General features: G+C 47.8%; 1 protein-coding gene and 2 pseudogenes across 1 annotated transcript; 1 reads left to right on the top strand and 2 right to left on the bottom strand.

The window, feature by feature from the left end:
- Positions 1 to 9884: 9884 nt before the first annotated feature.
- Positions 9885 to 12909, top strand: LOC144099849 (uncharacterized; annotated as a pseudogene).
- Positions 12910 to 15877: 2968 nt separating this feature from the next.
- Positions 15878 to 22636, bottom strand: LOC144099833 (uncharacterized). Its single transcript, XM_077633021.1, has 4 exons — positions 22280 to 22636; positions 18277 to 18429; positions 17335 to 17691; positions 15878 to 16108 (listed from the first exon to the last, which is right to left on the bottom strand). Exons 1-3 carry the CDS (start codon positions 22613 to 22615, stop codon positions 17350 to 17352), a joined length of 831 nt encoding a protein of 276 aa, XP_077489147.1. The 5' UTR covers positions 22616 to 22636; the 3' UTR covers positions 15878 to 16108; positions 17335 to 17349.
- A 654-nt stretch (positions 22637 to 23290) lies between these two features.
- On the bottom strand, positions 23291 to 26652 carry LOC144121289 (histone-lysine N-methyltransferase SETMAR-like; annotated as a pseudogene).
- Between the last annotated feature and the right edge of the window lie 939 nt (positions 26653 to 27591).

Here is a 27591-nt window from a genome sequence, read left to right as displayed (position 1 = left end):
CTGTCTGCATACGTCACCGGCTCACGTGTCTGTGGTCTGGCTCGCAAAGCATGTGCCTTATGACCGGCATGGGCAGCAGGTGCTCGTCACGTGCAATGCCAGTTTAGAAGAAAAAGCTGGCGACTTTGTCCATCGGGCCTTTCCCCTTGACGTCACGCTGTTTACACAAGGGATAGGTCTCAACCTGCTGTAAAGAAAGTGACAAAAGCTTTGGTTTACACAACAACCTGTTTCGGCATAAGGCAAAGCACAATTCCAGAAATGCAATTCTCTCATGATGTTTAGTTTCCGACTGGCCTCTTTTGACAAAAGGAGAAAAAACGTGAGCGGGGCACGTATTCACGGATCCTTGACCCTGTCTAATACCCCTGTCACACGGGGATTTCAAAGGTCCTCGAACCGATAGCCTGTCGACTCAAAGGCAAACGAGCACTGCTACTTGGGCAGTTTCAGTGGCCATCGAGTCAATAGTCTGTCGAGTCAACAGAGCAGCGCGGAACTCCATCGAGATTTCGAGGACATTCGAGAGCTGCCCAAGGTTGCTAGCTTCGCTTCGAGCGGCGCCAAGCGCACTTTCGTACACGGTACATTCACGGTACAAAAGCATGAACAAACATAATTCGCCTAATCTTATATGCAAGCAGTCTGCAATATTTTTAAAATGGTACCAATCCGGTTTTAAGCTCAATAAGCTCATTAATTTTGCGTTGCGGTCTTTGCGTTGCTTGCGTACATAGCATTGACAATATGGCGGCGCCCTGGCCGCCCGCTTCTCAGCGATAACAGCTTCGTCGCTAATCCCTCAAAGCAATATCGTGTTTTTTTAAAGCGATGTTTATTGCATCAGGGCATAAAAACTATGAAGTGAAAGATGAGTAAGATGAGAAAGATGAGATGAGCTGATCTGATGAAATCAAGAAGTGAACGATGATATGGACCCTCCGGTGAGAGTCCCACTGACGCCAGGTGCCGAATTCTCGTCGGCTTCAGCGCCGGGCAGTCCCACAACAGGTGGCAGATATTCGCCTCACAGTCTCTGTGCTTGCAGACTGGACACCCGGGGCGGGGATATAAATCTTTGAAATGCGGCCACTTGCGTGTGACAGCTGGAGTTAGGGCAACCCCGACCCGTATCCTCCGAAGCGAAACCTCCTCTGCACGGGTAAGACCACGGGGGAGGGTTACCGCACACGGAGGGATTAGAGCACGTGTGCGGCGCCGGAGGTGTTCCTCTCTTGTTAAAAGGAGGGTGCTGTCATCCAGAGTGAGGACTCGAGGCAAAGACGAGTTTTGGGTCGAAAGGCGGGTCGCAGAATCTGCGCAGCTTTGTGCGCTCAGGAGGTCACGTGGGACCCACTCAATACGGATTTGTTGCAGGATGCGGGCCGCTAGACGATGGATGTCTTGGCAGATTTGTGGGGTGCGACTGACTCGTCGTAGTAGGCGTGGATTGTGTTCTAAACTGTTGCATTCGCCTTCGATTTGCCCACTCTTACTCTCGTATAAAGTTTCAAGAGACAAATAGCTTTTGTGTTTCAGATATCAAGGTGATTTTCCACGTTTTAAGCCTGAAGAAGCAGCGCTCCGACGCAGTTGGACTGGCTTGGTTTTGGCTCATCTTGTATTAGAGTGGCTACAGCAGTGTCCGCATCTTTCTGCATCTGTCCGTCGCGTACGTGCAATTAAATGGTTTTTAAACGACTTGCGCGTATAGTTGTATTTCAGCATTTAGTATACATTTATCAAATATTTTTGTTATTTTTACAAAATCCAAAGTAGCGATTGTGGCGCCACACAAGCTTGGCCTAAGACAGGAGAACCATTTCAATGGCCATTGGGATTTGCCGTGTAGCAGCGACACAACTCCTTCGAGTTCGATGGCGATTGACAATTTCGAAGGCCCTCGACTTGATGGCCATTGAAACTGGCCGTGTGACAGGGGTATAACCCTGGTGTATGCAAAGTGAGGAAAGCCTCGGTTTGCACAACAACCTGTATCGTCATAAGTTAAAGCGCAATTCCAGAAATACAACTCTGTGGCAAAGCTTAGTTTCCGGCAGGAGTCTTGTGATAAAAGGGAAAGAACGTGAGCGTGCCACTTGGTCCCCGGTCCTTGACGCTGTCTTTATGCCGGCTTGTTCGCTGGCGTGCTATCTGGCTGGCATTCTATAAATGCAGCACCATCGGGATGCTGAACCACATTCGTCCATACACTGCAACTACAGCTTTTCTTTTCTTTGCTTGTCGTTGCGTGATTTACCAAAGTATGCGATAGCATTGTTCAGTGAAGTATAATTAGGTTTTCACGCGACCACAGGAATAAAAACTTTTACAGGTAGAGTAACCTGCAAACTACGGAAAGCTACAATGAAGCAATACAAATTCGTTCGAGTACGGGCTATGAGGGACAGCGCACTAGAGGCTCTTCGAACTAATTCGACCCATTGGGGTAAATAGCCCCGGGCGTCGTTGCGTTTCGGGTCCAATGAAGTGTGTGCATAGCGGCTGGGTTCAGTGCCGGAATTACATCACTCGGCGCCCTATGCAAGAATATGGCGCTTCCCCCCTCTACCTCTTTGGCTGTATTTGTGGGACAGTTACTCTTTGATTTTTATTGCCCGCCCTAACGAATGCATTGGTGGAAGCACTTCCAGTTTTCATATTTCAACAGTCTCAATGTAGGATTTATACTGGCGTCGGCAGGACATTTAGTTTATCTTTATTTTACTTCGCCCTCTAACTTATGCCCCTTGACATCCTTCGGCCTTGCTTATCGCGAACAATTTTTTACACGTTTTCATAGGAATTTGAGAATCAAGATGAACCGTAGAAGAGCTGCTTGAGGTAACGCAAATAATCTCTTATACTGGTCAAATAGAATGATTTATTCCTTAAAATATATACAGAGCCTCACCGGATATATGCGAACGCTCCTCAAAGGAGGCTCTCAAGCCAGTGGCGTCAGCCGATATGTCATCAGGGCTAATCCTCTTAATTCGCCGTTAATCCTTTTGAACTTGGCGGTTCTCTATGATGTCACTCTGGGAGGTGCAGGCCAATTAAGCGCGATATCATGATAATCGGCCGGCGCAGCAGCGTAGCAAAACGCTACGGCCAATATTTGCATGTATATCTAGCATTGTGAGCTGCTTGCTCGGTCAGGTCCACATAAAAGCGCTTTTTCGTAGGACAGAAATGGGCAAGATTAAAGGGACACTGAGGAGAAATTGAAGTTGGCTTGTATGGATAGAATACCATCTCCTGATCACAAAAACGCCACTCTTACTGGAAACAAAGCTCTTGTAAGGTAAAAAATAATAATAATAATAATAATAATAATAATAATAATAATAATAATAATAATAATAATAATAATAATAATAATAATAATAATTGGTTTTTTGGAAAAGTAAATGGCGCAGCATCTATCTCTTATATCGTTAGACACCTGCACCACGCCGTAATGGAAAGGATAAAGGAGGGAGTGAAAGAAGAACGGAAGAAAGAGGTGCCGTAGTGGAGGACTCCGGAATAATTTCGACCTCCTGGGGATCTTTAACGTGCACTAACATCGCACAGCCCACGGGCGCCTTAGCGTTTTTCCTCCATAAAAAAACGCAGCCGCCAGGGTCGGGTTCGAACCCGGGAACTCCGGATAAGTAGTCGAGCGCCCTAACCACTGAGCCGCCGCGGCGGGTAGGTAGAAAATAGCAAGAACTAAAATACAGCTGCGCCGCCACAGGCACATCTCGCAATTACAAGTCTGGTGACGTCATAGGACAAGAGACGCCACCTTGGAGGAATTTTCCTTGCTCAATGGACACCATGAATCTCTGAGGTTGGCAAAGGAAGATTCCGCGGTTCAATATTGATGTTAGTTTCGTTTTGAAACCGACAGTGCACTTTTATCACACAGGGAAGACAGACGAAAGACAATCTGAATGTTGGAAGCAAAGAAAACCGATGCTAGGTGGCGCTACAGGCGGCCACGGGAGTATCGCTTTTAATGGCGCTTCGCTTCTGTGAGCTTTGCGTTCCCCGTGGTTTTGTTTGTGACGCGCATTGATTTACAAGCGCCGGACAGCAGAGGAACTGCAAGTGCCGCTTCAAGTGCTAGTTAACCTTTGAAGGAGCCTGCTAAGGCTGGTCGGATGATCGCCACGGTCGATAAAAAACTATGATGGCACGATGGTCGGGGATCGTACAAGGCCGTTAGCAGCATAAAGAGCTCTTGCGTCTTCGTACGCTTGCCCGGCGAAACGTTCCCGGCTGTGCCAGTCAACTGCGAACTACTTAACGGAAATCGTTTATTAGGGACGGGAGACATGATACAAGGCAGTTAAGAAAAAATTGCTAATGGTCTAGCTCTGTTAGGCCCGGATATGCAAAAGCAGGGAGACTTGTCATCGGAAGAGTGCATCCACTAGATGCGCCTTTAGTCATGGTCAATGGTTGAGCCGTTGTGGCGGAGTGCTATCGTCTCTGCCTCAAAAGCTTAAAGTTCAAATCCGAACCTCGACGCACGTTCTTTCTTTTTATTCAGTGAGTGTGCGGTGGCGTTTTAGTGGCTCCACCGAATACGTTGGTTGCCGCCACCGGATACGTTGGTTAGCGGTTAAGCGCAAGCTCTGTTAAGGCACGTTTATATTCCGGCGTAACGTACACGCTTGCACTGCTCGGCGACGTTTACGTCAGCCAAAGCGAGACGCTCTATGCTATAACCACGCTTGACCGACGACGCGTTCAGCGGCCTTAGCGCACTCTGACCGCTCTGGCAGAGACTTGTAGCGCGTCTCTATTCCGCGCCGAGTGCGCCAGCCGCCGCCGTTGGCCCGGCCAGGCCGGTTCGGCTCCGCGGCGAGGCGCGCGTTGTGACCTCATGTGCCTCCTCGGAGCACCGCCACGGCGAAATCGCAAGTTCGCGGCCAGTAAAGCTTTCGCTTTAGAAGATATTTGGAACCTGCAGAGACCGTGACTCCGCTCTCCTCCAACTCGTTTTTTTTTTGCGGCTCCATTCAATACCTTCGACAGTTGAACGGAGATGTTCTCTTCGGGTTCTCGGCTAATTTATTCCATTCACAGTACACATCTGAAGGTATACATGGAAGTGGGCGAGAGAACCTCATCCTGTGGACCCCGTACCTCCGGAAACGCGCGGAGCCCGTTAAGCGTCGTGCATTGGTTTTACTTTCAAGCCGCCAACTTTAAACACGAGCGCCCTTGAGCACCCATCTGTTTTTTGGGGCAAAAAAAAAATAACCTGACTCTCTCAACCGTGAGAAACCTCCTCAACGCCGCCTGCCGCACCGTGCAACAGCGCCTTTCAAGGAATCACAATCCATTGGCCCCAAAGCCTCGGCCAGCCTCCGATGTGCGCGTCGTGCCGACCGTGTCCTCGCCCCGCGCGACTCACCGCACTGGGGTTAAGATATTTAATTAGCAAAGGCTGCTCACTGGGGAAAGAGGACACGGCCCGCCGGCGCCTAACCTATCCGTGCTCCCTCAAAAGCATCGGACGCTCTGTGGGGCTGAGCATTAGAAGCTTTTGCGGGTCGGTAGGCTGAAAACGCCGATTGGTCGGTGGGATGCGTGTCTGCATGGCGTTTTTTTTTCGCTTCGCCCTCGTTCTCAACCGGATGTGGGGTCGCCGCGCCTCTCTCAGCCTGTCCCTAGAGGGCCTAGGGAATTGCGGGCATTCCCTTCGTGAGCCTAGGCGGCGGCGCACGCCTTTCGGGAGCTGTCCAGGTATCGCTTTTTTGCGTGGTGCGCTCGTTGGCGACAGCCAGCTGAGCTTTCTGTACAGTTCTCGCTTCCACGACATTACGACGACCCGCATAAAGGTATGCATTTTATCTCAAATTTCGCTTCATGGAGTGCTGTACCGCTTACCTACATGCCTTGCGCATTCCAGGACCTCGTTTTTCTGCTGCAGGAGCGCGTGGCTAGTGTCGTGCTGGTGTTAAAAGTTTTTCCACGCCATTACGACGACCCACATAAGGCGAAGTTTGAGGACCGCCGGCGCCGCCAGCTGAACCACCGTCTGCCAGTGCAGTGCAGCTTTGTTTAATTCCTTAGAGACTTCTCGCGCTTTGTCAAAATCGACGGCAGCCGTGAAAATTTACATATTAGACCTCGCTACAGCATTATCCCAGAGCAGCGCGCCTTTGTTTCTTGGCGTTGGCAAGCGTTAGAAGCGCGCGCCTTCTCGTGCTTTGTCCAAGTCGGCTCTAAAACTCGCGCTAGGCCTCGTTGCCGGGTTGACAAAGTGCATCTTTGTTCCTTTCAATGGCAAGCCTTTGCCACTACAGTCGCCGCCCTTAATTTTATGATCGCCGTCAGCTTCAACAGCAAGTTCAAGAAAAGTTATGACGATCTTACGGTGCGGAAATCGGCGGTAGAGACAAAAAACTCGTGCTTGTAGCTACAGATTTATCCAGCTCCAGTGCGCATTTGTTTATTTCCGTAGCGACTACTCGCGCTTTGTAGAAATCGACGCCAGCCGTGAAAGTTTACATATTACACCTCGCTACAGCATTAGCCCAGCGCAGCGCGCCTTCGTTTCTTTGCGTTCTAACTTGCATGCAGCACACCTTTGTTTGCTCGTTACTTCTGTTCTTTGCAGTCGTTTCCTGAATCCGTCCAAAGAGCCGGGCTAGGTGGATTATTGTTCGCCGTCAATGGAACCACATGGCGATCGCACTGCATACAGCACGACTTTGGTCCCTGTGTTTTTTAAATAAAAACATCAGATGTCGAAGGTCGTGGTCGTGTCCGAGGATTGCTTCGACAGCTGGGGCAAAACCATGGGGACCGCACACGCTGTGCCGTCGCTGCCAAGTGAAGAGGCACAAAACGGCTGCCAACCTTAATAAACGCCCTTCTCAGGGCCACCTCAGTGTTTCCTGCAAGATCACACGCTTTACACCCTGTGCACGTGTTCTCCACATTTCCAGTTAAATAGGTCCTTCAAACCTTGCAGAAGGCTTGAATTAGGAACTGCTAACATCAATATGGTGTATGGTACTTAAGAAACAATAGCGGCTACAATGACAAAGGTGAAGAAGGGCTGGGGTTTCACGCAAATAAAAAAGGTTGGGGGTACCCAGATAACAAGCTGAAATGTTTTTGGACAGGACTCCTAGTTATTCAATATAAAAGACTCAAATAATGCATATTCCTATTTTATCAAGGTTTTTGTAGAAATATACTCTAAGCACTTTCCCTTCAAGGACATTAAGCAGTCTAAACAAATAAAAAAACCATGGAACACGCCACAGCTAAAAATAATGATAAAACGCAAAAACAAGTTGGATCATGCCTTTTTGAATAATCCCTCTCTAGAATCTCTAATCTTATAAAAAAAATTAACTAAATGCTGAGCTTACGTGCGCTAAGATTGTGTTTCATCAAAAACTCACAACACATGGGGGTATCACAACAGATGAGGTTCTTCGTGCGATTGATAGTCTTCCATTAAATTCTAGCCCTGGTCCGGATGGTGTAAGTACTAAACTTCTGAAGCTAACTTCTCACGTGTTGGCATTATTGTTATCACTTTTATTCCAGCAGTCTCTTAGCAGTAGCTGTGTTCCAGACGATTGGCGAACTGCACTCTTTATACCAATATTTAAGTCTGAGGATAGTGCAAATCTCCACAACTACCGACCAATTTCTCATTCTTCAGTGGGCTGCAAGCTACTGGAACACATAATATTTACCCACATCATGAAACACCTTTATGCAAATGACCTGCTACTTGAAAATCAGCATGGTTTTCGGTACCGGCATTCATGTCAAACCCAATTATTTTAATTAGTAACGGATCTCCATTGTACAATTCACAGCGCCTTGTACACTGAAGCAGTTTTTATCAATTTTTCAAAAGGCTTCGATCGGGTAGCCCACAAGCGCCTCATCAAAAATGTGTATAACTTGCAGTTTGATCATAGTACAAAAAATGGATTGAAGAATTTTTAGCTAACAGACAGCAATCTGTATCTGCTAATAACATCATATCTGAAACTAAACATGTTAAATCAGGTGTACCCCAAGGATGCGTCTTAGGCCCACTTCTCTTCTTAATTTATATTAAAGACATCGCTTCAGACATTAGCTCCTCCATACGTCTTTTCGCTGACGGCTGTATCATTTATAGGGAAATAGCGAATCCTAACGACGTTGTTGCTTTGCAAAGAGATCTAGATAGGTTAAGTACTTGGTTCAATGTTTGGCAGATGGAAATAAACACCGATAAAACCAAACAGATGACTTTCTCTTCACTCTCTAAAACTCCAGTAAACAACTACATTATAAATGATAGTGTCATTGAGCGCTCATCGACTTTCGAATATTTACGCGTTGTTATTTCTCCGGACCTAAGTTGTCATTGCCACATAGAGTATATCACTAGCAAATCTTTGAAAAAATTAGGCATTCTTAAACGTCGTCTATCTCTAGCTAACCCTGGCACCAAACTGCTGGCCTACACAACTCTAGTTCGAGCATCATTGGAATATTGTTCGGTAGAATGGCATCCCCACCAAAACAACTTATCCAGCTCAATACAATCAGTGCAAAATAAAGCAACACGCTTTATTCTACGGTCGTACTCTCCATACCAGAGCGTTAGCGCAATAAAACAATCTCTAAAACTTATGGACCTCAACATGCGACGTAAATTCTTTCGTCTATCGTTGCTCCACTCCCTCTACTACAACCAGTCATAATTCGCACGCAGGAACATCACAGTAGCACATCACATATCCTCTCGTACCGACCATGCGCATAAAATTCAAACAATTTTCGCTCGCACAAAAAAATATCAGAATTCCTCGTTAGTCTTGACTTTAAGGGAGTGGAATGCTTTACCTGCTAGCATTGTGGCTATTAACGAATCATCGTCTTTCCGTTCATGTTTGAACTTGCACGTGTATATATTATTTTTGTTATAGCACACTGCACTATGTTTACGATGTATAAGACCGACCCAATTTCATAATTAACACTGATTTTTCATTCTTTTTTTCACACTGTATTATGTATGAAGTGAACCCTTGAGTTTTTTTGTTATTTTCTGTCTTCTCCTATGTAATGCCCAGCCGGGCCCTTAGGGTACTTAAATAAATAAATAAATAAATAAATAAATAAATAAAAAATAAATAAATAAATAAATAAATAAATAAATAAATAAATAAATAAATAAATAAAAACTGCTCTTTGATGTTAGAACTGCCCATCTTCTTTCCAGCATCTGGTTGCTTGTTGCTCTGTTCATGTGGCGGACATGTGTGCCAATTCCAACTTCTTAAGAAGGGGAGGACGATCGCTGTAACTTCAGTCTTGAGAAAGGACAGGCTCTGTCGGAAACGTCGACTCAAAATAAATCTGTCTTAATGAAGCGTTTCTCATCTTTGCACGTGCGCGCGCGCACACACACACACACACACACACACACACACACACACACACACACACACACACACACACACACACACACACACACACACACACACACACACACACACACACACACACACACACACACACACACACACACACACACACACACACACACACACACACACACACACACACACACACACACACACACACACACACACACACATTTTTTTACCAATCAGCGTTTCCAGCCTACATACCCGCTTCAGCTTTCAGGCCTGCGGCCAAAATTTTGGCGTCACATCCGGCAGGCTGACACTTGCAGAAGCCGCATCGCCAGCGACATGATTTTAGTCCCTGCTGTTCTTTTTTTCACGATCCCTGCGCCGCGCTGGCGGGTTGGTTGCAGCGGCGTGGTCGCGTTTGTGGTCTCTCGTCGTTGTTTTGAGGGGAATTTTGTTTCCGTGTGTGCAGTGGATACATAAATGCCGAACAAGTGTTGTGTGCCGGGGTGCACCGGCAATTACCATACGGGCAGGAAGATACAAGTGTTTTCTTTCCAAAAATACGACGACACTTTCAAGAAGTGGTTATGCGCCATTCTAATGAATGCCTTCGTGCCCACTTCGTACACTTAGGAAAGTAATGTTTATGGTACTGTTATGGGCTCCTGGTTGCTTTTACTTAATCAGCACGTTTATTCTGATACTTCCGAAGCCCAGATAGCTTGATTGTGGCCACATTTCTTTGCTGCAAGTTCGCTTTTAGACAAAGGGGCTAGAATAAGGCTATTCGAATAAGTGGATTATGAGATGTTTACAAAACGTTTGTACGTTCGTGCAGGTTAGCGCCGATCATTTCGACGCTTCATGCATCGACACGACGACATCATACACGGATCCAAGAACAGGAAATGTTCTTACAGTTCGATTGCCAGTACCGCGGTTGCGCCGTAGATCGGTGCCTACCGTATTTCCCAACTGTCCTTCGTACCTTTCAGCACCAGACAACAGCAAAAGAGAAGCACCTGATGCTAAGGGGAGCCGACTGGAAGCTTTCCAACTCGCCCGTGCGGTCAAAGGATCACTGGCGCCATATGAAGCGGAGCAGGAGAGAAACCAATTTTTTCACTCGAAGAACTAAAGGCGCACCTGCAAGTGGCCTCACTGTCAGTGCAGTGGGCTGTGATTCATAAAGAAAAGTGTAGGGTGTTTTTGAACATAACCAACGATCGTGAACCTTCGTTGAAGGCGTCATTGACAGTGTTCGAAAACCTCCAAGTCTCAGTCTGCTACCAGGGATCCGTGATCAAAAATCTTGGTAGCGCTGTTGTACCAGACTCGGTTTGCAAAATAAACCCCTTGTTAGAAATTTTGAACAACCTGTGCATGCTGTCTGACGAGTCTGGCGAGCGTTGTTGTTCTCGCCACCTGTCGCTTGCAGTAGATTGCCTTCTAGACAAATTGGAAGCAAGCGTTAATGAAAACAAGAAAGGGGCTGCGAAATTTTTAAAGGAACAACTAACACTGCTCCCTGCAGAGCGTATTCAGTACAGCACACTGGTAATAGTGTTGGCATGCATTCTCCACAGAATATCGCCGCGTGCCTACAAGTATTTGAGAAAAACAAGCACACTAGCCTTGCCCCATCCGAGCACTATTAGGAAAGTGTGCTCATCTGCACAAATGTGCCCAGAAATTGATTCTTTTGATGCAAGTTTTCTTCAGTATGTTTCCCAGAGATTTGCACATCTGCAGCTACATAAAAAGACAGTGACGTTGATGCTTGACGAAATACACATCAATCCTTGTTTTGATTATAAGGGCGGCAGCATATGTGGTGCTGCAGTGAATTCCAACGAGGCAGCCACATCTGTACACGTGTTTATGATACAAAGTCTGCTGAGCTCATTCAAGGAGGTAGCACACATTCTTCCGGTAAAAACTATACAGGGTGACCAACTTCATGCCATACTGAAGAAGGTGATCATACGCTTAGAAGAGATTGGGTACAGTGTCATATCCGGTTTTTGTGACAATAACTCTAAACCGAAAGGTAATGAATATGTTTCTGCTAAAGCCAATGCTTCGTCATGTTTATCCACATCCGGCAGATCCAGATCGGCCATTATTTTATGTGTTAGATGCTGTACATCTTTTGAAGTCTATCAGAAACAATTGGCTGAATCAGAAAAATGCGGGGACATGCTTTTTCTACCCACGCTTTGAGATTTCAAACAATGATGTTGGTCCTGAATGCAAAATGACTGCCCCATTTAAGAATTTGAGAGATTTACATAAAGAGGAGTCATCTCTACTGATAAAGTCTGGGTATGGCTTGACATCCAAGGCATTTAATCCGAGCAACTTGGAACGGCAAAGTGTGAAGCTGGTACTGCAGGTCTCTAATACGCACGTAGCCACAGCCCTGGCAGCACGCAGTGGTGAAGCTGATTTTCAACATGCAGCAGCAAAAGCAAATTTCATCAAAATCATTCTTCGCAGGTGGAGTATTGTCAACGTCAAAACTCCAAATAAAGGCTTCCATCATCGTACTGTTTACGAAGAACCCATGTCTTGCAGTACAGATGACGCAAAAGTAGCTTTTTTGAATGTTTTCATTACCTCGCTTGGTGTCTGGGAATTTTATGGGCATGACACTGGGGACCTTACCCAGGACACATTGAGTGCCCTAAGGCTATCTGCTCAATCCTTACTGGCATTGAAAAAGCACTGCATAAGTGAACTTCATTTTAAGTACGTCCTACTAGGGAAAGTTCAAACGGATACTCTCGAGAGTCGTCTTGGACAGTACCGGCAAATGGCTGGTGGGCAGTACCACATCTGTTCGACAGCTTTGTGAGACAGAGGGCAGGACTCGCCTTCAAAATGCCCTGCCAAAGATGAGCACTGATGACTTCAGAAACATCGAAGAGACAAACAGTGTCAGAGATGTAGGAACCTCCTTTAGTGTTCAAATTGTAGACGCTGACCTTGATGCACTCTTAGAACGAAAGCCAGTTATTGGTTATGTTGGCATGTATTGTGCGCATGCTACAATGAAAGTTTCAAAGTGTGAAAGTTGCCGAGGACACTTGGTTGTTACCAGAAGTGAGACGGAAATGGAAGAAGACACCCATTCCTTAACCGCACAACTGGACCGAGGTAGACTCAACTTTCCCTCTGCCCTTGTGATTACAATAGCCATGTACACGGAGGTTGTAGTCACAAAGCTTGTGACACAAAATACCTCCACACAATTTCTCCATTGGACCAATCAAAGGAATGTCGTTCTGCAACTGACGCTCAACTCTCTACCGAGGCTTGAGGACATAGATGCATGTGAAAATGAGCATGCCTACATGCCTACATACTCCTTGTCACATTTGTTGCAAACTGTGCTTCAAACATAATGCTTAACAACTTATGCAAACAAAGGAATGATCAACTTCATATTATAAAAGAACAGGGGGCAAAAAACAGAAAAGCTCAAAGCTTTCTTGAAAAGTAGTTTTCCATAGCGTGTACACCGCACATTAATTTACTTTATGATGCACTGCAGGTATTTTATTGCAGTTTCCTCATGTGATTTGTTTGCCGAATATCTTCCTGTTGTAGTGCAATGAGCCTTATTTTGTTTGCGTCATGCATGCTTTCTAGCCCAGAGTTTAACTGACAGTTCATTGTTTTTAATCCGAAATTTTAAAGTATTTTAGCAATTAAGTGCAATTTTTTTTTTACTGAGCTGAACCTCAGACAGTGCCTGCTGTTGTAGGTGAATGACTTATTTGTTACATCTTTTGTATGTGCTCTTCTTGTGCAGTGTCTCTTATTGTACTATTGTTGCAGTGTCTAGTATGTATTATTGCATTAGTGTCTATATTATTGTGCAATGCAGTTTGTGCAGTGGATTCCTTGTGCATTCCTGTACCTTCAGCAGTGAAATAAGTGGTTCTTTGTGTCATTTATTTATTATAACCTAGTTCATAGTTTAGTCACAAGTGTGTTTAATGTACTGTGGTTTATTTGCATGTCTTCGACTATACAAAGTAATGTGATGTGTTTTATGCCATTGAAGGGCGGCCACATACTATGAAAAATGGATGAAATAATATTTTCTTCTAACCTACAGTTGAGATGCGAGTATGGTTTTTGTTTTCTATCTCTTGGCATTGCAATGTGCTATGTTCTGCTTCCTCTCATTCATCTGAAACTCGTACCGTGCCACAGGGCCTGTTTTAATATACAGATTCGTTTTGTAACCGTGAGTATCTCTTATCGGTGCAAAAACTTGTTTCCGCTGTCAGTTGTTTACGATTTTATAGCACGAAATATAAAAGGCAACATCCGTCGACATTACAGCGCAATATCGTTTTCTGTCTGTCATATATTTTGGCCACAAACGACGTGTAGTCGTAAATATCTGTAAATATGCATACAGACAGAGTGTGCTGTGATAAATAAATATGTATAATTGTGTCCGTAATCTTAATAATTTGTCTTTGTCCTGATCAATCGCGTGTACCTGGCGATCGACGAGCCTGTCTGTGGCACCAGTTTCCGCGAGGCGAGTGCGCGGAAATCGCTCAAGGTCCTCAGCCGGCGCGAAGTGACTTCGTTGACGTCGCGTCACGTGACGTGCAGGCCTGAAACCTGTTCAGGGGGTAATTGCTGAGGTCGCTGAAATGCAGGCCGGAGTTTTTGCGACAACTTCGTTGGCGGGTTCGGGAACGGGAACCATCGTAAGACGCCGGTGCAGATGTAAACGAAGCGACGGTAGTGACCCCCGATAGATGCCTTCAACGTGCAGCGGCGGTAGCTTTCATTTCGGCTGCTGCTATACCGCACTGCTAGCCGCCAGGAATCGCAGATTCTGCGTTTACGTCACGTTTCACGTCACTCCGTCCTGTGACGTCATAAGAGCGCGCCGAGTTTGAATGCGAGGGCGGGAAAAACTTTCAACTTCTAATCCAAATTTCTTTGAAATAAATGCATCTATTGCTTCCGAAGAAGCGGCAACAAGGCTATGAAATGCCCAACTATCAGATTTTGCTAAAAAGAAAATATTGATAGAGTTCTCCTCACTGTACCTTTAAAGTCACCAATTTATTCCCAAAAAGGGAAAAAGTTGGTAGCTTGTAGTATATCGAAAAGGGAAGTTTCGCACCTCAAAAGCGAAGCCTATTTTCTGCAGGTGTGTCTCACAGATAAGATCTTGGTAATACATCATACACGCATATTACAGAAGTCTGAAAAACACCGAAAAGAAGTCGCCAATAGCTGTTCTAATAAAAGCACGAATAGTGATCATGAGTGAAATTGTTCATTCATACTAATATATTTTGTAGGTTTTCAAACGTGCACAGTTATTAAAATCAGTACATAAAAACAAAATGTTCTGAACCCAGGTTAGAACCCCATGTGCAAACTCCAGTCACCATAAGCATTAAAATAATAAACTCAGACACTTACATCCACGGATACTTTTTGATGCAGGCTGTTTCAATGCCGCTACGCTCTTTCAAACTAACACGAACCGCTAAAATTCAGGAGGTAGCTCTCAAGGCATATTACATCGTTATCACATGCGCAAATAAATTTTTTTAATAATAACACAGGGCTGATAATTTGCAAAGTTTCTCCACGACAAGCGTGTATGAACACCCGCGAGAAGTTTAGGTAGCTGCGTTAATGTTCATCGTAATAACCATCTTTATTTAAAACTCCGGTCGATACACTGGGTTCGAGCTCCGACATGTGTTCTTTCCTACAAGGCATAATTCACCCAATAAAAAGGTAAGCATCAAAATGGGCGAAAATTCATCAGTCTTAACCATTCCTGCAGCGTAGCTCGCTACTCGGCGCCATCTTTCATATTTTAGGCAATATTTCATATTTTAGGGGAAGGGGGCGGGGTAATAAAGGCTAGGTGTCCGATACATAGGGTAAAGCCCATATCATCCATGCATCCATCCATGCAAAAACATCACATGGCATCACCGACAGTTGCCCGCCCCTCATTTGTCGAACGGAGCAACAAACTGCGCAGTGAGTACGTTGCTCTGTGGAGTGATCGTGTGGAAGCCCTTTTATTGTTTCAAGGTCGCAAAAAATGTGGCGGCAGCAGCCCCCCGACAGAAGCGCCTACACGGGGTCCACCGTCGGCGTCGACAGGTGCCCTTTTTCCCGTCTCTTCCCTGCGGCTCTGCTTTGCTGCCCGCGGCCACCGCAGAAAGCGCTAAGGACGCAAGCTCATCAGGAAGCCACGCATGGACGAAAACTTATTTATCTATCTATAACGCGCCGCACTGCTCGCCGCTGCCATGCTTCAGCGGGACAGCGACGTCATCACGGCACACCTGGCGTCGCAGGGTTGCCAGGTTCCGACAGCGCAGGTCTTGGCGCACAGAAGATTTAAGTGCCATCGGCCTAGACCCGGCTACTCCGGGCGCGCCAGTGGAGACAGACAACTGGCTTGCGAAAGGACGTTAGACAGGACGACGGAAGGACAGGGGTCGTGGTGCCTGGGAAAGCTGGCAATAGTGGGCCACGCGAGGAGAGAGAGAGGCATATTTTGAGGCCTCTCGATAGCAGTGTGCGGGTTTCGAGCACTGCATCCCATTCTAGTCCTCCTCCTCTCTGCGACCCCTGCGGTGGTGATGGCGTGGCAAGCGTCGCCGTAGCCGTCGTCCGTCGCTGTGCCAGCTCGTCTGCGCAGAAGGCAAGACAAAATGGTGTCACCAGATTGCGCAACAAGACAAGGGACCGGTGAAGGAGTAATCTGGTCCTCGTAACTGTACAAACGTTATGAGCACATATCCATCCAATAAGCGCTCCCTGGACTGTCGCGTGCACCAGAGGCAAGTGGTCTGAACAGTCGAAAGAGAAAGTGTTTTGACATCTGTGTGTGCACGATAGAAAAGTCTGATGGTGATGAGTTTTTATGGCGCAAGGGCAGCTTCAAGGCCAGTGCGCGCCATGACACAAGGTATTTTTTTTCACTGTAAACAAAGTGGGGTCAAAACGAAGAGAAGCCGGGCAACAGGTCATGGGAAAGTTTGTATACCCATTGTATTGCCGGTGTGTACCCGGCGGCACAGTGGATTGGACCCCGGACTTCCCGTATACGAGGCGGATCTTAAACCACTATGTACAGCGGTTCACGTGTGTGGACACACGTAAGCGTCAAATGAAACCGAAAATCAAAAATACAAAATATTGGTCGCCAGATAAGAATAGAGATGGCGTGAATTAAAACTTCCACGTAGCGGTATTCACACCATAGAAGTGTAACTCAGGAGCGCTAGAGTTCATTTTCGATCAGCTAAGATCTTGTAATTTTGGTATTCCCGCTGCAATGGTCGCCTCCGCGTTTCATTTGACGCTAATAGTACCTAAGTTGAACTGTGAAGCACGCTGTATTCAGACTTTCTAAATGCAGAGTGCAATTTAAAGATGTCCATACATTTCTCTGGAGGGCTAGAGGGGCGCGTCGCGTTTTTAGCACTAAATCAGAGGCGACTACCGTGAGCCGCAAAATTCGTGACATCTTTCTGAGCGCATAGTGAACGCGCTTACTTTAATCGCTGACCATTAAGAGAAAGGCCAACCAATTAAGTATGACCGACGACAGCTTACATCTGGTCTATGATGGTTCCTTAGTAACGTTACCAACTTTATTCAGCGCCATAAACACCTTCAGCGTGCATTTGGGAGCCGTAATTCTCCCTAAACATAAGTTCATCTCATGGTAACTGTCCAGTGCAGTGACCTCTGAATTTCATCCACTCAACTGTCTGTCCTGACCACACGTTTTATTGTCATATATCAAAGCAGGGGTTTTTCTATGAAAGAAAGGCAATGCAACGCCGCCTCCAAGAGCTGTCCATAAGTCCTCAAACCATAGCTATCTCCTAAAAAAAATAGGATAAAGCACCTGTGGGCGGTGGCCCTATGGCGCTGCGGACGGGGTAGCGGCGGGCTCGCCCGCTCTGGCGCCGTCCACGGTGTGCTCGTCGCCGTCAGCCGTCGGTGGCGCTGGGACATCCTTGAGTGGCGCGCCGAGCCCCATGCGCTTGATATCGGATATCTTGGCGAACACCGCCTCCTCGTACAGATCCCGGGGCACGCCCTTGTACTGGAGCCAGTTGGCGTCCTCGAGCACGACCAGCGCGTATGCGGCAGTCACATGCAGGCCCAGGTGCTTGCGCAGCGTGGTCGCCGCCTCGGCCAGGTTGAGCAGCTTCATGTACGGCCCGTCCGCACCCAGCCGCTGGTACGCACACAGGAACGCCTGCGCATTGCGGACAGGGCAGGGAGAGAGGGGAGGGTGCAATTAAAGGCGAGTCAATGATCTACTAGCTGAGATCCACGGGAGAAAAACAACCGAAGGTCTGTTGCGGTTACAGGTGGGATAGCAAGGGACGGGTACAACATAACCGTGGACAGCTAAGAGTCAAGTGTGTATAGATGAGGGCATTTGATGGGATGAGGTAGCCATAGCAGATGCGGGACAAAGCTCAATGCTAGTGCCGAAAGGCCTTGCTTGCATCTGTTGCCAGTGAAGGTGTGTACTGCACGGCTGGATGGCAGTGAGATCTCTCATTCTTGCGAGAGAAAAAAAAACAGTGGATACTGCAGTTAAATATACCTGTAGCAGGTCTTGCAAGCTTGCATCCACAGGGGCGCAGCAAATAATGTGGTTGATTGTAGCAACATCTAGTCCATTGAATCTGTTACTAAGAAGTCTCGGGGAGGAACTGAGGTCACCAGGACAGATCAGTGCCCTGCCGGCAGTCCCGTGCCATGCACCCAGCCAGAATTGCGCACACCGCTCTTGAGCACCGCCGCCAATGTTGCTGACATAGCGGGCACGCACCTGCAGGCGATCGCGTCTGGCGCGCAGCTCAGGAATTAGGTCGAGAACCCAGGAGTTGCGTCCTCCCAGGAACTCGAGGATGAGGTAAACGTGCTTCATGCCAGCGAAGCGCCAGCCAATAGACATGTACTCCTGCACCTGCTGCATCGGACCCTGCGACCGAGACCAAAGGCAGGAGGGACATATCACTAAACAGAACACACCAGTCCGCCTATAATGGTAGATCCATACAGGATCTATACTATAATTACTATAATAAAATAAAGTATGCATCCATCCATGGATCCCAATAAGATCAATACAAATAGATCTCTACAGCTCTATGTGCACTTTGTAGCGCGGGCGTAACAGTACATGCATCTGGCCGGAAAAGAAATAACAAAGAACGAATGAGAGAGAAAAAACTCCGAGATAAAGACGCCGACAAGAGAAGCGCCTTTCTCGCCAGCGATGGCAGGACTCGCGAGCGTCTCTTGGCTCATCGTCAACGACTGCATCGTTATGGCGCACCTTTCTTCTCATGGAAATTGGCAAGCGTTCAAAAAATAATGCAAGTTCAGCATGTCTTGCTTCGGGGCAGACCCCAAATCAGTTCACTTCAGAGGTCGTAAGGACTTAATTTCTAGCATTCGGCCAAGCACCAGCGCCGTTCAACGGTTCATCTACACGAAAACTCTTCCTTGAGAAACGGGCTCGCCTCCGAGCAAAGATGACCTTGAAGGTATGCAGAAGCAGTTCACCATGCCTGAGTTTCTTGCAGATATAGATCAAATGAATGTGCGCAAAGCTCCTGGGCCGGTGGACTTACACATGAGGTTTCCAAAAATGTTGAAGGCCCGGCATTGAATCCCTGAACACAATTTGGACATCGGCAGACATCCCAACACCGCGGAAACATGCTGAAGCGGTGCCGATCCGTGTGTTGTGTTGGGTTTTATGGCACATAGGCAACTGAGGCCATCATGCACCAAGCACAAGGTATAGGATAAGTTTGTTGTTGAATATTATAGAAATGTAAAACATCATCTTTGGTGTTGAGGCCATCAAACGCTAACACCACCTAGTGAACACTCAAAATTTTAGAAATGGCTACTAGTAAAAGCTTTATAGAGGGCTGGGTAACCTCAGTAGCTATCCTTGGCTGGGAAAAGACATCGAGGCTCCCAACCAATCAAAATAAAAAAGTTAGCGGTGGTTTAGCTCTGGTTAAAGCTGGAATGACGCGGTAGCAACAGCTGGCAGGGTGGAACTTGCACAGTTGAATTGCAGTCAGTCTTTCGCCACTCCGTTTCACTGGGCGTTCCTTTATCTTCGTCCCACTTGACACGGCACATGCGCACAGCTGTTACAGCTCGGTTTCGGCGGCGCGCCGCCAGCAGCAACAGCTGCTCCGCACCACGTGGCTGGTCACGTGACCAACCACGTAATCAGCCATAGCGCCGCGCCCCTGGCAGCTGCTCCGCACCACGTGACCAATGACGTGACAGCTTGGCGGCGCCGCCACGCTGAAGGCCCGAAATGCTACCGTAATGTAGCTATCGCTTAAAAATCTCAGCCTTCTCAGGCGTGAGAAAGTGGCTGAGGTGTATTAGAATTCTTACAGACCAGCGGGTAAAAAATTTAGAGCCTCTTGAGATATCCCATTCCTTTAAAAAAGCAAAAACACGACACATCAACAATTGCATCACCTCCTTAAAGCAGTGTAGGATGAAAAGGAATGTATTCGTTATAAAATAAGGGTGCCGATACCTAAGCGCGGAAATAATCCTAGAAGGTTAAGCAACCTTCGCCCTATCGATAGTGATTACGTCCACTCTACGTAAGTTTCTAAAACGGATGATAGCTACGTGGCTCTAATGGTGGCTAGAACGGTATCAATGGTACCACCCGGCTCAGATTGGCTTTCGCCGTCGCTTATCTACTGAGGAAGGACTGGACCACCTATCAAGCATGGTGCTGCTCGAAGGCAGATCTCGCAAAATCCGCACGCTTCCAACTATGTATGTTCACAAGGCGTACGACAACGTCAGCCGCTCAAGGATTTTGGCCATTCTACGTTGGTTTCATCTCCCTCTTGCCCTCTTCGAGTACATAACTTTGTGGCTTCATTCTTGGAAGACCGTTCCATCAACATACGCATCGGCAAGGAACGTGTTGGCCACTTCAGCGTAAAAAAGGGGTGTACCTCAAGGATCCGTGCAGGCCGCAATATAATTGAAAATCGCCCTGCTTCCTTTGGCATGGCAACTGGCTATTCGGGATATATTTAATTTGCTGTATGCGGATGATGTAACGGTTTGGTCAGTGCACACGGACCTTACCCGCCAAGAAGTAGGCCTTCAGAACGCTCTGGACAAGACCTCTGAGTGGTGCCACAAGATTGACCTGGCGCTGTCGGTTGAAAAGACAAAATGTATGGCTACCACAAAACTATGGGGTAGACGGCGCCTTTTGCTCACACCTATACAGCTGTCCTTGAACAGCCAACTCCTTACTACAGCGTCGTCGATGCGGGCGCTAGGTGTCGACCTGGGCAGCTCTGTATCTGCAGCATCGTGGATTCGATCTGCCCGACAGAATGCCGCCAGTGGGCTGCACCTGTTTCGCCAAATTGCCCAGAAAACAGGTGGTGCATGTTTTAATATGGCTCGAAAGTTAGCCCGCTCTGTGTTGCAGCTTCGGCTAGTTCATCAAGCACAGTTCCAGCGCCTTGCCCTAAGAGATTGGGACCGATTAGAAACAGCCCACAGAGAGTTCATGCGAGTTATCACTGGCCTTCCTCGCTTGACCCCTATTCACACACTACGAGCGGAAGCTCAGCTGAATACTATTGAAGAGCTCGTGGAGCAGCGCCGTAATGCGCGCCACCAGAAAATATCAGCAATCGCTGCGGCATCTGCCCTAGCAAATTACTTTGATCCCACTGATCCGCTTCTTCACGCAACACCTTTGGAACCTCCTCCATGGCAGCATCCACTGGTCACCGACAACCGACCACTATGTGTCATGCGCAACACTCTCCGTTCAGTGAGAGAAACAAAGCCTCCTCTCTCAGCAGACTCCGTAGGTGCACTTCAAGGTTATGTGAACGCAAGCACCAAATATAACATGTTGCACCCCAGTCTTCTGTGTCCAGCTCTACCCACTGCAGGCCAGGCATGTTCCTACATCACAGAGGCGCCGCTTCCCTCTGATAGCAGAGCCCATTGTCATTCGTGACTGCTTGTCATTTTAAAGGACCTTTAATAGCCATTTTTAAAAAGGGACCGGTAACCTCAGCAACCATCCTTGCCCGGGGAAAAGATCTGGAGGCTCCCAACCCATAGAATAAAAATAACCTCAATCTGCTTCCCTTAAAAGGCTACAACCATCTGTAATATCAATAAGTGCATCTTTACCTAAAATCAATGCTGGGTGAACAATAATGTGTTCGTTGTAGCATGGGGTAAAATACCTTTTCCTCGGTGATTCAAGTTTTGTGCATGAGAATAAGATGTGGTGTACATCTCCGCATTTTTAACAAATAGGTTTGTCTTTTGTTACTAAGGAGTTGTAAGTAAGGCGTGTATGTCCAATACGGACGCTTTCCTTTCACTGAGTAAGACCTAGAGGTCACAGTGCATTTGTTGTTACCTACTCAAGTCAAACTTTTATCGGACTGTGAAGGAAAGAGGGTGGGGGGTGAAAGCCGCTTGAGTAGAGCCTGGCGAAGCTTGGCCCCCTTTATGTCCTGTTCGACAGTAGGAAGGTACACGTTCCAGAGGTTACAACACAGCATTTGAAACAAAAAGTACAGCATAAAATCAAGAAAACGAACAACTTGCAGAACTTTGTGCTTCAGTCTGAACCACTTACATATATGGAAGGTGTTTCCTGCAAATCAAGGCACAGCGTGATACAAAGAACAGAGGCAACAGAAAATCTGATGCGCCAGTTGTAGCATCCAGCAGGTGTTCGGCAACAGACGACGAGCTGCGTCTGCGGCGCATATATATGCACATACCTGGAAGCGCGTCTTGAGCAGGGTGCTGCACAGCGCCGCCCTGGTGTGAGGCCACTGCTCGCCGAAGCGCGAGATGGCGTCCGCCTGCTCCTCGCTGTAGAGCGGCACGCGCGGCGGCTCCGAGACGTTCGGGAAGAACTCAAGCAGGTCGTTGACGCGGTTCTGGAACCAGTCGGTGCCCAGCTTGGAGCCCCGTCCCCGCGGCAGGTTGCAGAGCATCAGGCTCAGCAGCAGGTAGAAGTCGTCCATGGTGGCCTCGGGCGCGCCGTCTGCCCCCAGGGAGCGCAACTGGCGCCGCACGAAAGCCGAGCTCACGTGCACCTCGTCCAGCCACATGCCGTCCAAGCCGCTGGCGAGCAACACCTGGGCGTGGGAGCCAGGCTCCTCCGCCGTAAGCATGATTTGCCACTAGTCTCACATAACCGAAAGCATAATGACATCGCGCTCTGCTAACAATCACAACGCAAGTGCACTGTTTTTGTTTGATCCTTCAAAAATAATTTTACAACTCGTTTCAGGACGAGCGCCACACCCATGCTGTTCATCCTGCAACCCTCACTAAAAGAGACCTGTTCCACATTTTAATGTGGTGGTTTAGGAAGATCACGAAGGCAAAAACTCTACGGCGGCGCGCCTTTGTCCGTATGAAGCCTGAACTCAATTTTGGAAATTTCGGGGATAGGCCACCCTAATTTCAGGGGTGGGCCAATCCCATTTTTGGAGATGGGCCAAATCCATTTCGAGACTAAGCCAAGCCTGTCACTCGAGCACGTTTACATTCAGCGCCAGTCTTATTCTGCCAAGGTCGAAGGTCAAATTTCGGGCGGTCACTGGCATATTTGAGCATGGGCCACACTGGGGACGTGTCGTACTAGTTTTCAGGAACCCACTACTCAATTTTCGTCGATTTCGGCAAAGGTTACTTCAAGGTGAAATTTCGGGTGGTTCATTTCATATTTGGGCATGGACCAAGTTGGGGATGTGCTATACTGCCTCTCATGAACCCACCATTCAATTTTCGTTGATTACGTTCGAGGTCACTTCAAGGTCAAATTTCGGGTGGTCCATGCCATATTTGGCCATAGACCCTGTCATAGGGCACGTCATATTCACATGCCCAACCTTCACGGCCATAGCCAAATCTTTTCATAGCTGTCTTTACAGCCGCTGCAAATTGAGTCACGTGACCCGCCAGGAGGCTTCATTCATCCAATGGCTTTCGCCGAGAACGCAGCTAGAAGTGCTCTAGCACTAAAAAGAAGCTCGACGCTCTCATGCAAGTGTTTCCATATTAACGTAGCACGATTAATATCTCTTGTGTCGCATTTTTAACAAAAGCCCAACGGGCCAAGATCCTAGTTAGCGATCAGCCGTTACCGAACCAGTTCTGATCGAACGTCGCAGTACGTTTATCATCGTGCTCGCGAAATGCCCTCCAGCCGTCGTTCCTGTAGAAATGAATGTTTCCAGGTGTTTCCATTGACGCAAAGAAACTAACGCAGCGTATTCAAAATGAAAATGTTTCCCCAAGGAAGCAAAAAGAGCAACAAATATCGCACTCTCGGTAGACACTCAAACCACCCATGAGGAAGGGAATGAAAGGTGCAGGCGAAACTTGCAAATTGTGGGGCTAAATGTCCGGGTGCTTTATGTGGGCTAAGAAGGATGTCGCAGCAGATGGCTCCGGAATAATTTTTAGCAACCTATAGTTATTTAACGTGCGCTGATATTGCGCAGCACAAGGGCACTTTTCGCCGTCATCCAAATGCGGCCACCGCGGCTGCGATTTGATGTCGCTACCTCGAGCAGAGAGCACAGCGTAACCACAGACCACTCGAGTTCATCATCAGCCTGACTACGCCTGCAGCAGGACAAAAGCCTCTCCCATATCTCTGCAATTAACCCTGTCCTGTGCCAGCTGCGGCCACCCTAACCCCGCAAATTTGTTAACCTGATTCGCCTATCGTGCACTTTCATTGAAGAGAACCCGACTTCTGTGGTCGCGTTTAGATGAAGACTAAAAGCAAAAGGCGCCTTGTGCTGTGCGACGTCAGTAAATATCCCCGGGTGGTCGAAATTATTCCGGAGGCCTCCACTACGGCACCTCTTTCTCTATGTTTTCGTTTTCTTCTCATCCCATTCCTCACGGCGTGGTTGAGGTGTCCACCGAGATGCGAGACAGTTACTGCGCTATTTGCTTTCCTCAGAAACCACTAATTTTCGGCGCATTTAACCCCATAATTTAAACTTTTTAGAAGAGAATACAGAATGTGCTAGCGTATGTATGGTATGGAACGGCATGAAATGACGCATATATCTTGCATACTGTGGTATGGTATGGCATGACATGGTAAGGTAGGTGTGGTTTGGTGTGGTTAGGCATGGTATAGTAGGTTTGGTATAGTATGGTGTGGCATAGTGTGGGGTTTCACGCCTCAATGTTGCACTTATGCTATGCGAGATGCCGTAGTAGGAGCACACGGATTAATCCGGCCCCCGTGCACTGACGTCGCACAGTACATGGGCCTCTAGAATTTCGCCTCGATCGAAATTCCACCGCCGCGGCCGGGATCAAACCCGCGTCTTTAGGGCCAGCAGCCGAGCACCATAACCACTGAGCCATCGCGGCGGCCTGAATAAACAGGATCGGCTGGTAGTACATACGTGTCGGTAGCCGGCCTCGCAGACGACTTTGAAAAATCCGAGCAGGCAGGCGATCGCCGTCGCCGGGTCCTGGTCCTGTGTGACCAGACGCACGCAGCGTGGGTCGAACTGGCCTAGCGTCGGGAACACGTACACCATCTGACGGGACAGCGTGGGCGCCAGCATGTCGGCCGCCACCACGCCCATCGGACCCGGCATCATGCCGGCGTCCACTCCTTGTCTGCCGGCGAGGCGATCCTCCGCTACGAGATACCCGCACCACCCGGGGAAGCCGAGGAGACACCCTGCGATTAATCCAGCGCGCCTACGCTTCAGCGAGACAATCGTCGTCCGGCTGGGTCTTCACTCTCAATGTCTACGTCTTAGAAATCACCGAGGAACAACCGCAAAGCAAGAAGCCTCAAAGAGCAGAGCGCTGCCGGCCGCGTCCGCTGACCAAGCCTCAAAAAAGCGTCGCAACTGGTGCTGTCGCGAGACAAGTCGCATTTCTAGCGTTCGTCCAGCCTTGCGCTCGTCACACGAGATGCCGGGAGCATCTTCATTCATCGTAGGGCATGCGAGTGTTAAAAGAGAGATTTTTCGCTTTAAAATGTACGAGGTCTGTTAGAAAAGTAAACGAGCTTTGGCGAAAGAAAAAAAAAAGCGCCGTAACTGGAGCGCTGGAAATCTAATCACCCTCAAAGTAGTCTCCTTGGGCCACACACTTCTCCCAGCGGTGCTGCCATTGTTGGAAGCATTACGAGAAGGCCTCTTTCGGAATGGAGCTTAGCTAAGCTGTCGTTGCAGCCATAATGCCCTCTCTTTTCTTAAATCGCGCTCCTTTCAATGGCCTCTTGATTTTAGAAAACAACCAGAAGTCGCAGGGGGCCATATCAGGAGAGTATAAGGAGCCTGATTTTTCGCCAAAAAAGTCTGAATCAAGTGCGAGGAATGTGCAGGAGCATTGTCGTGATGGATGCGCCGATTTACTGTTCACCACAACTCCGGTCTCTTGCGCCGCACAGCATCACGTAGGCGACGGACGACATCCCTGTAGTACTCTTTGGTGACTGTTTGACCCTGTGGAGTGCGCTCGTGGTGTACCACACCGCGGGAGTCGAACAAAGCAGTCAGCTTCACTTTAACGTTGCTGCACACTTGGCGGGTGGCGGGCCTTTTTTCGCATTGGTGACGTGAAATGCTTCCACTGTGACGACTGGGATTTGGATTCCCGGTCGTACCCGTACTCCCAAGACTCGTAACCAGTGGTTATGGTGTTCATGAAATCGAGGTCACTGTTTGTGGAATCCAGCATGTCCTGTGAGACCAACACGAAGTTGCTTTTGCTCCACCGTGAGCAGCTTCGGCACGAATTTCGCCGCAACTCTCTTCATGGCTAAATCTTCGGTGATAATGGAATGTGCAGAAAAAGTTCCGATGCCCACCTCTTCCGCAATTTCTCGGATAGTCACACGACGGTCCCGCATCGCCACAGCGTTCACTTCGGCAATGACCTGTTCATTTTGGCATGTTGATGGCTGACCAGAGGGTGGCTCGCTCTCCACCGATGTATGGCCGTCTTTAAACCGGTTTCACCACTGCTTAATCGGTGTGCTGCCCATAACATCGTCACTGAAAGCCGTCTGAATCTTCCGAATGGTTTCCACTTGGCTGTCGTCCAGTTTCTGGCAAAATTTGATGCAGTAACATTGTTCCAGTCGCTCCGCCATTTTGCTCGCAATAAAAAACCGATGAGAGCACGACGCACTATGTCTCACTCAAACGCTGCGTCCCAGCAACTGACGCTATCGGCAGACGGGAAAAAATTCACGCATGCTCACGAAGGTTCCAATTCGGCTGATGCAAACGTGCTTGTTTCATATCCATCAGGTGTTCGCAAAAAATAAATAAATAAGGTCGGATACTTTAATAGCAAACCTCGTACAAACAAGAAAGGCGACTTATACCTTCAACGAGGATTAAAAGCGACAACGGTTTACGTTTCGCGTGAGTGTCAAGTCGTTGACCAACGCAAGCGCCCCAACCCGCCGAACAAAAACCACCCTGGGACACTGCAGCGCTAGATTCCACAGATGCCTGCCACATGCAAACCGCCGCCTCCATAGAAGCCACCATAATACACCGTTCCCCCTAAAGCCAGCACTCGCAAAACTGACCCGTACGACTACCCGCCCAACCCACTCGCCCTAGAATTGAATGGAGTCAATAACGAATTTGCCGAGGCCACTGCTTCACAAATGTCTACAAAGACTCACGTGAGAGTGTGCGTACGTTTCACTACAAAGCCCTCACCTTCCCCACTCGGTCGTCCTTAAACATAACGACTTTAAAAGAAAACATTTGACAGAACTCTATTTGGTTGGGAAATTTAGTAGAAAGAAGACTGACGCCAACCAAGTTAGTTTTGGGGAAACACGACGCTTCGGGACCGGCTCGGTCCCTTCTTCATGGTGCGACTATACAGTCGAGGTGCAGCTTGGCTTTTTAAAGGGGCCCAAAAACACATTCTCAGTGCATTGTTTTGCCTATTGGTTGCATAGAATGAGTTATAATGATGCTATAAGCATCGGTCGTACCACGTATACTGCAGTTTTTAATATTTTAATTAGCTCGCAAAAACAAATTCGTGGCGCTGACGGTGTCACCAT

The sequence above is a fragment of the Amblyomma americanum genome, chromosome 1 (genome assembly GCF_052857255.1).
Source record: "Amblyomma americanum isolate KBUSLIRL-KWMA chromosome 1, ASM5285725v1, whole genome shotgun sequence".
Lineage (NCBI taxonomy): Eukaryota > Metazoa > Arthropoda > Arachnida > Ixodida > Ixodidae > Amblyomma > Amblyomma americanum.
This window is presented reverse-complemented; position numbering and strand designations above follow the sequence as displayed.

Bases quoted from the DNA above. Each gene is read 5' to 3' on its own strand.
- LOC144099833 (XM_077633021.1), bottom strand. From the start codon at position 22,615: ATGTGGCTGGACGAGGTGCACGTGAGCTCGGCTTTCGTGCGGCGCCAG. The intron at 18,430-22,279 runs GTATGTGCATAT...TCTCGGTCGCAG, and splicing joins TGCTCAAGACGCGCTTCCAG to GGTCCGATGCAGCAGGTGCA. The intron at 17,692-18,276 runs GTGCGTGCCCGC...CGCAATGCGCAG, and splicing joins CCAGACGCGATCGCCTGCAG to GCGTTCCTGTGTGCGTACCA.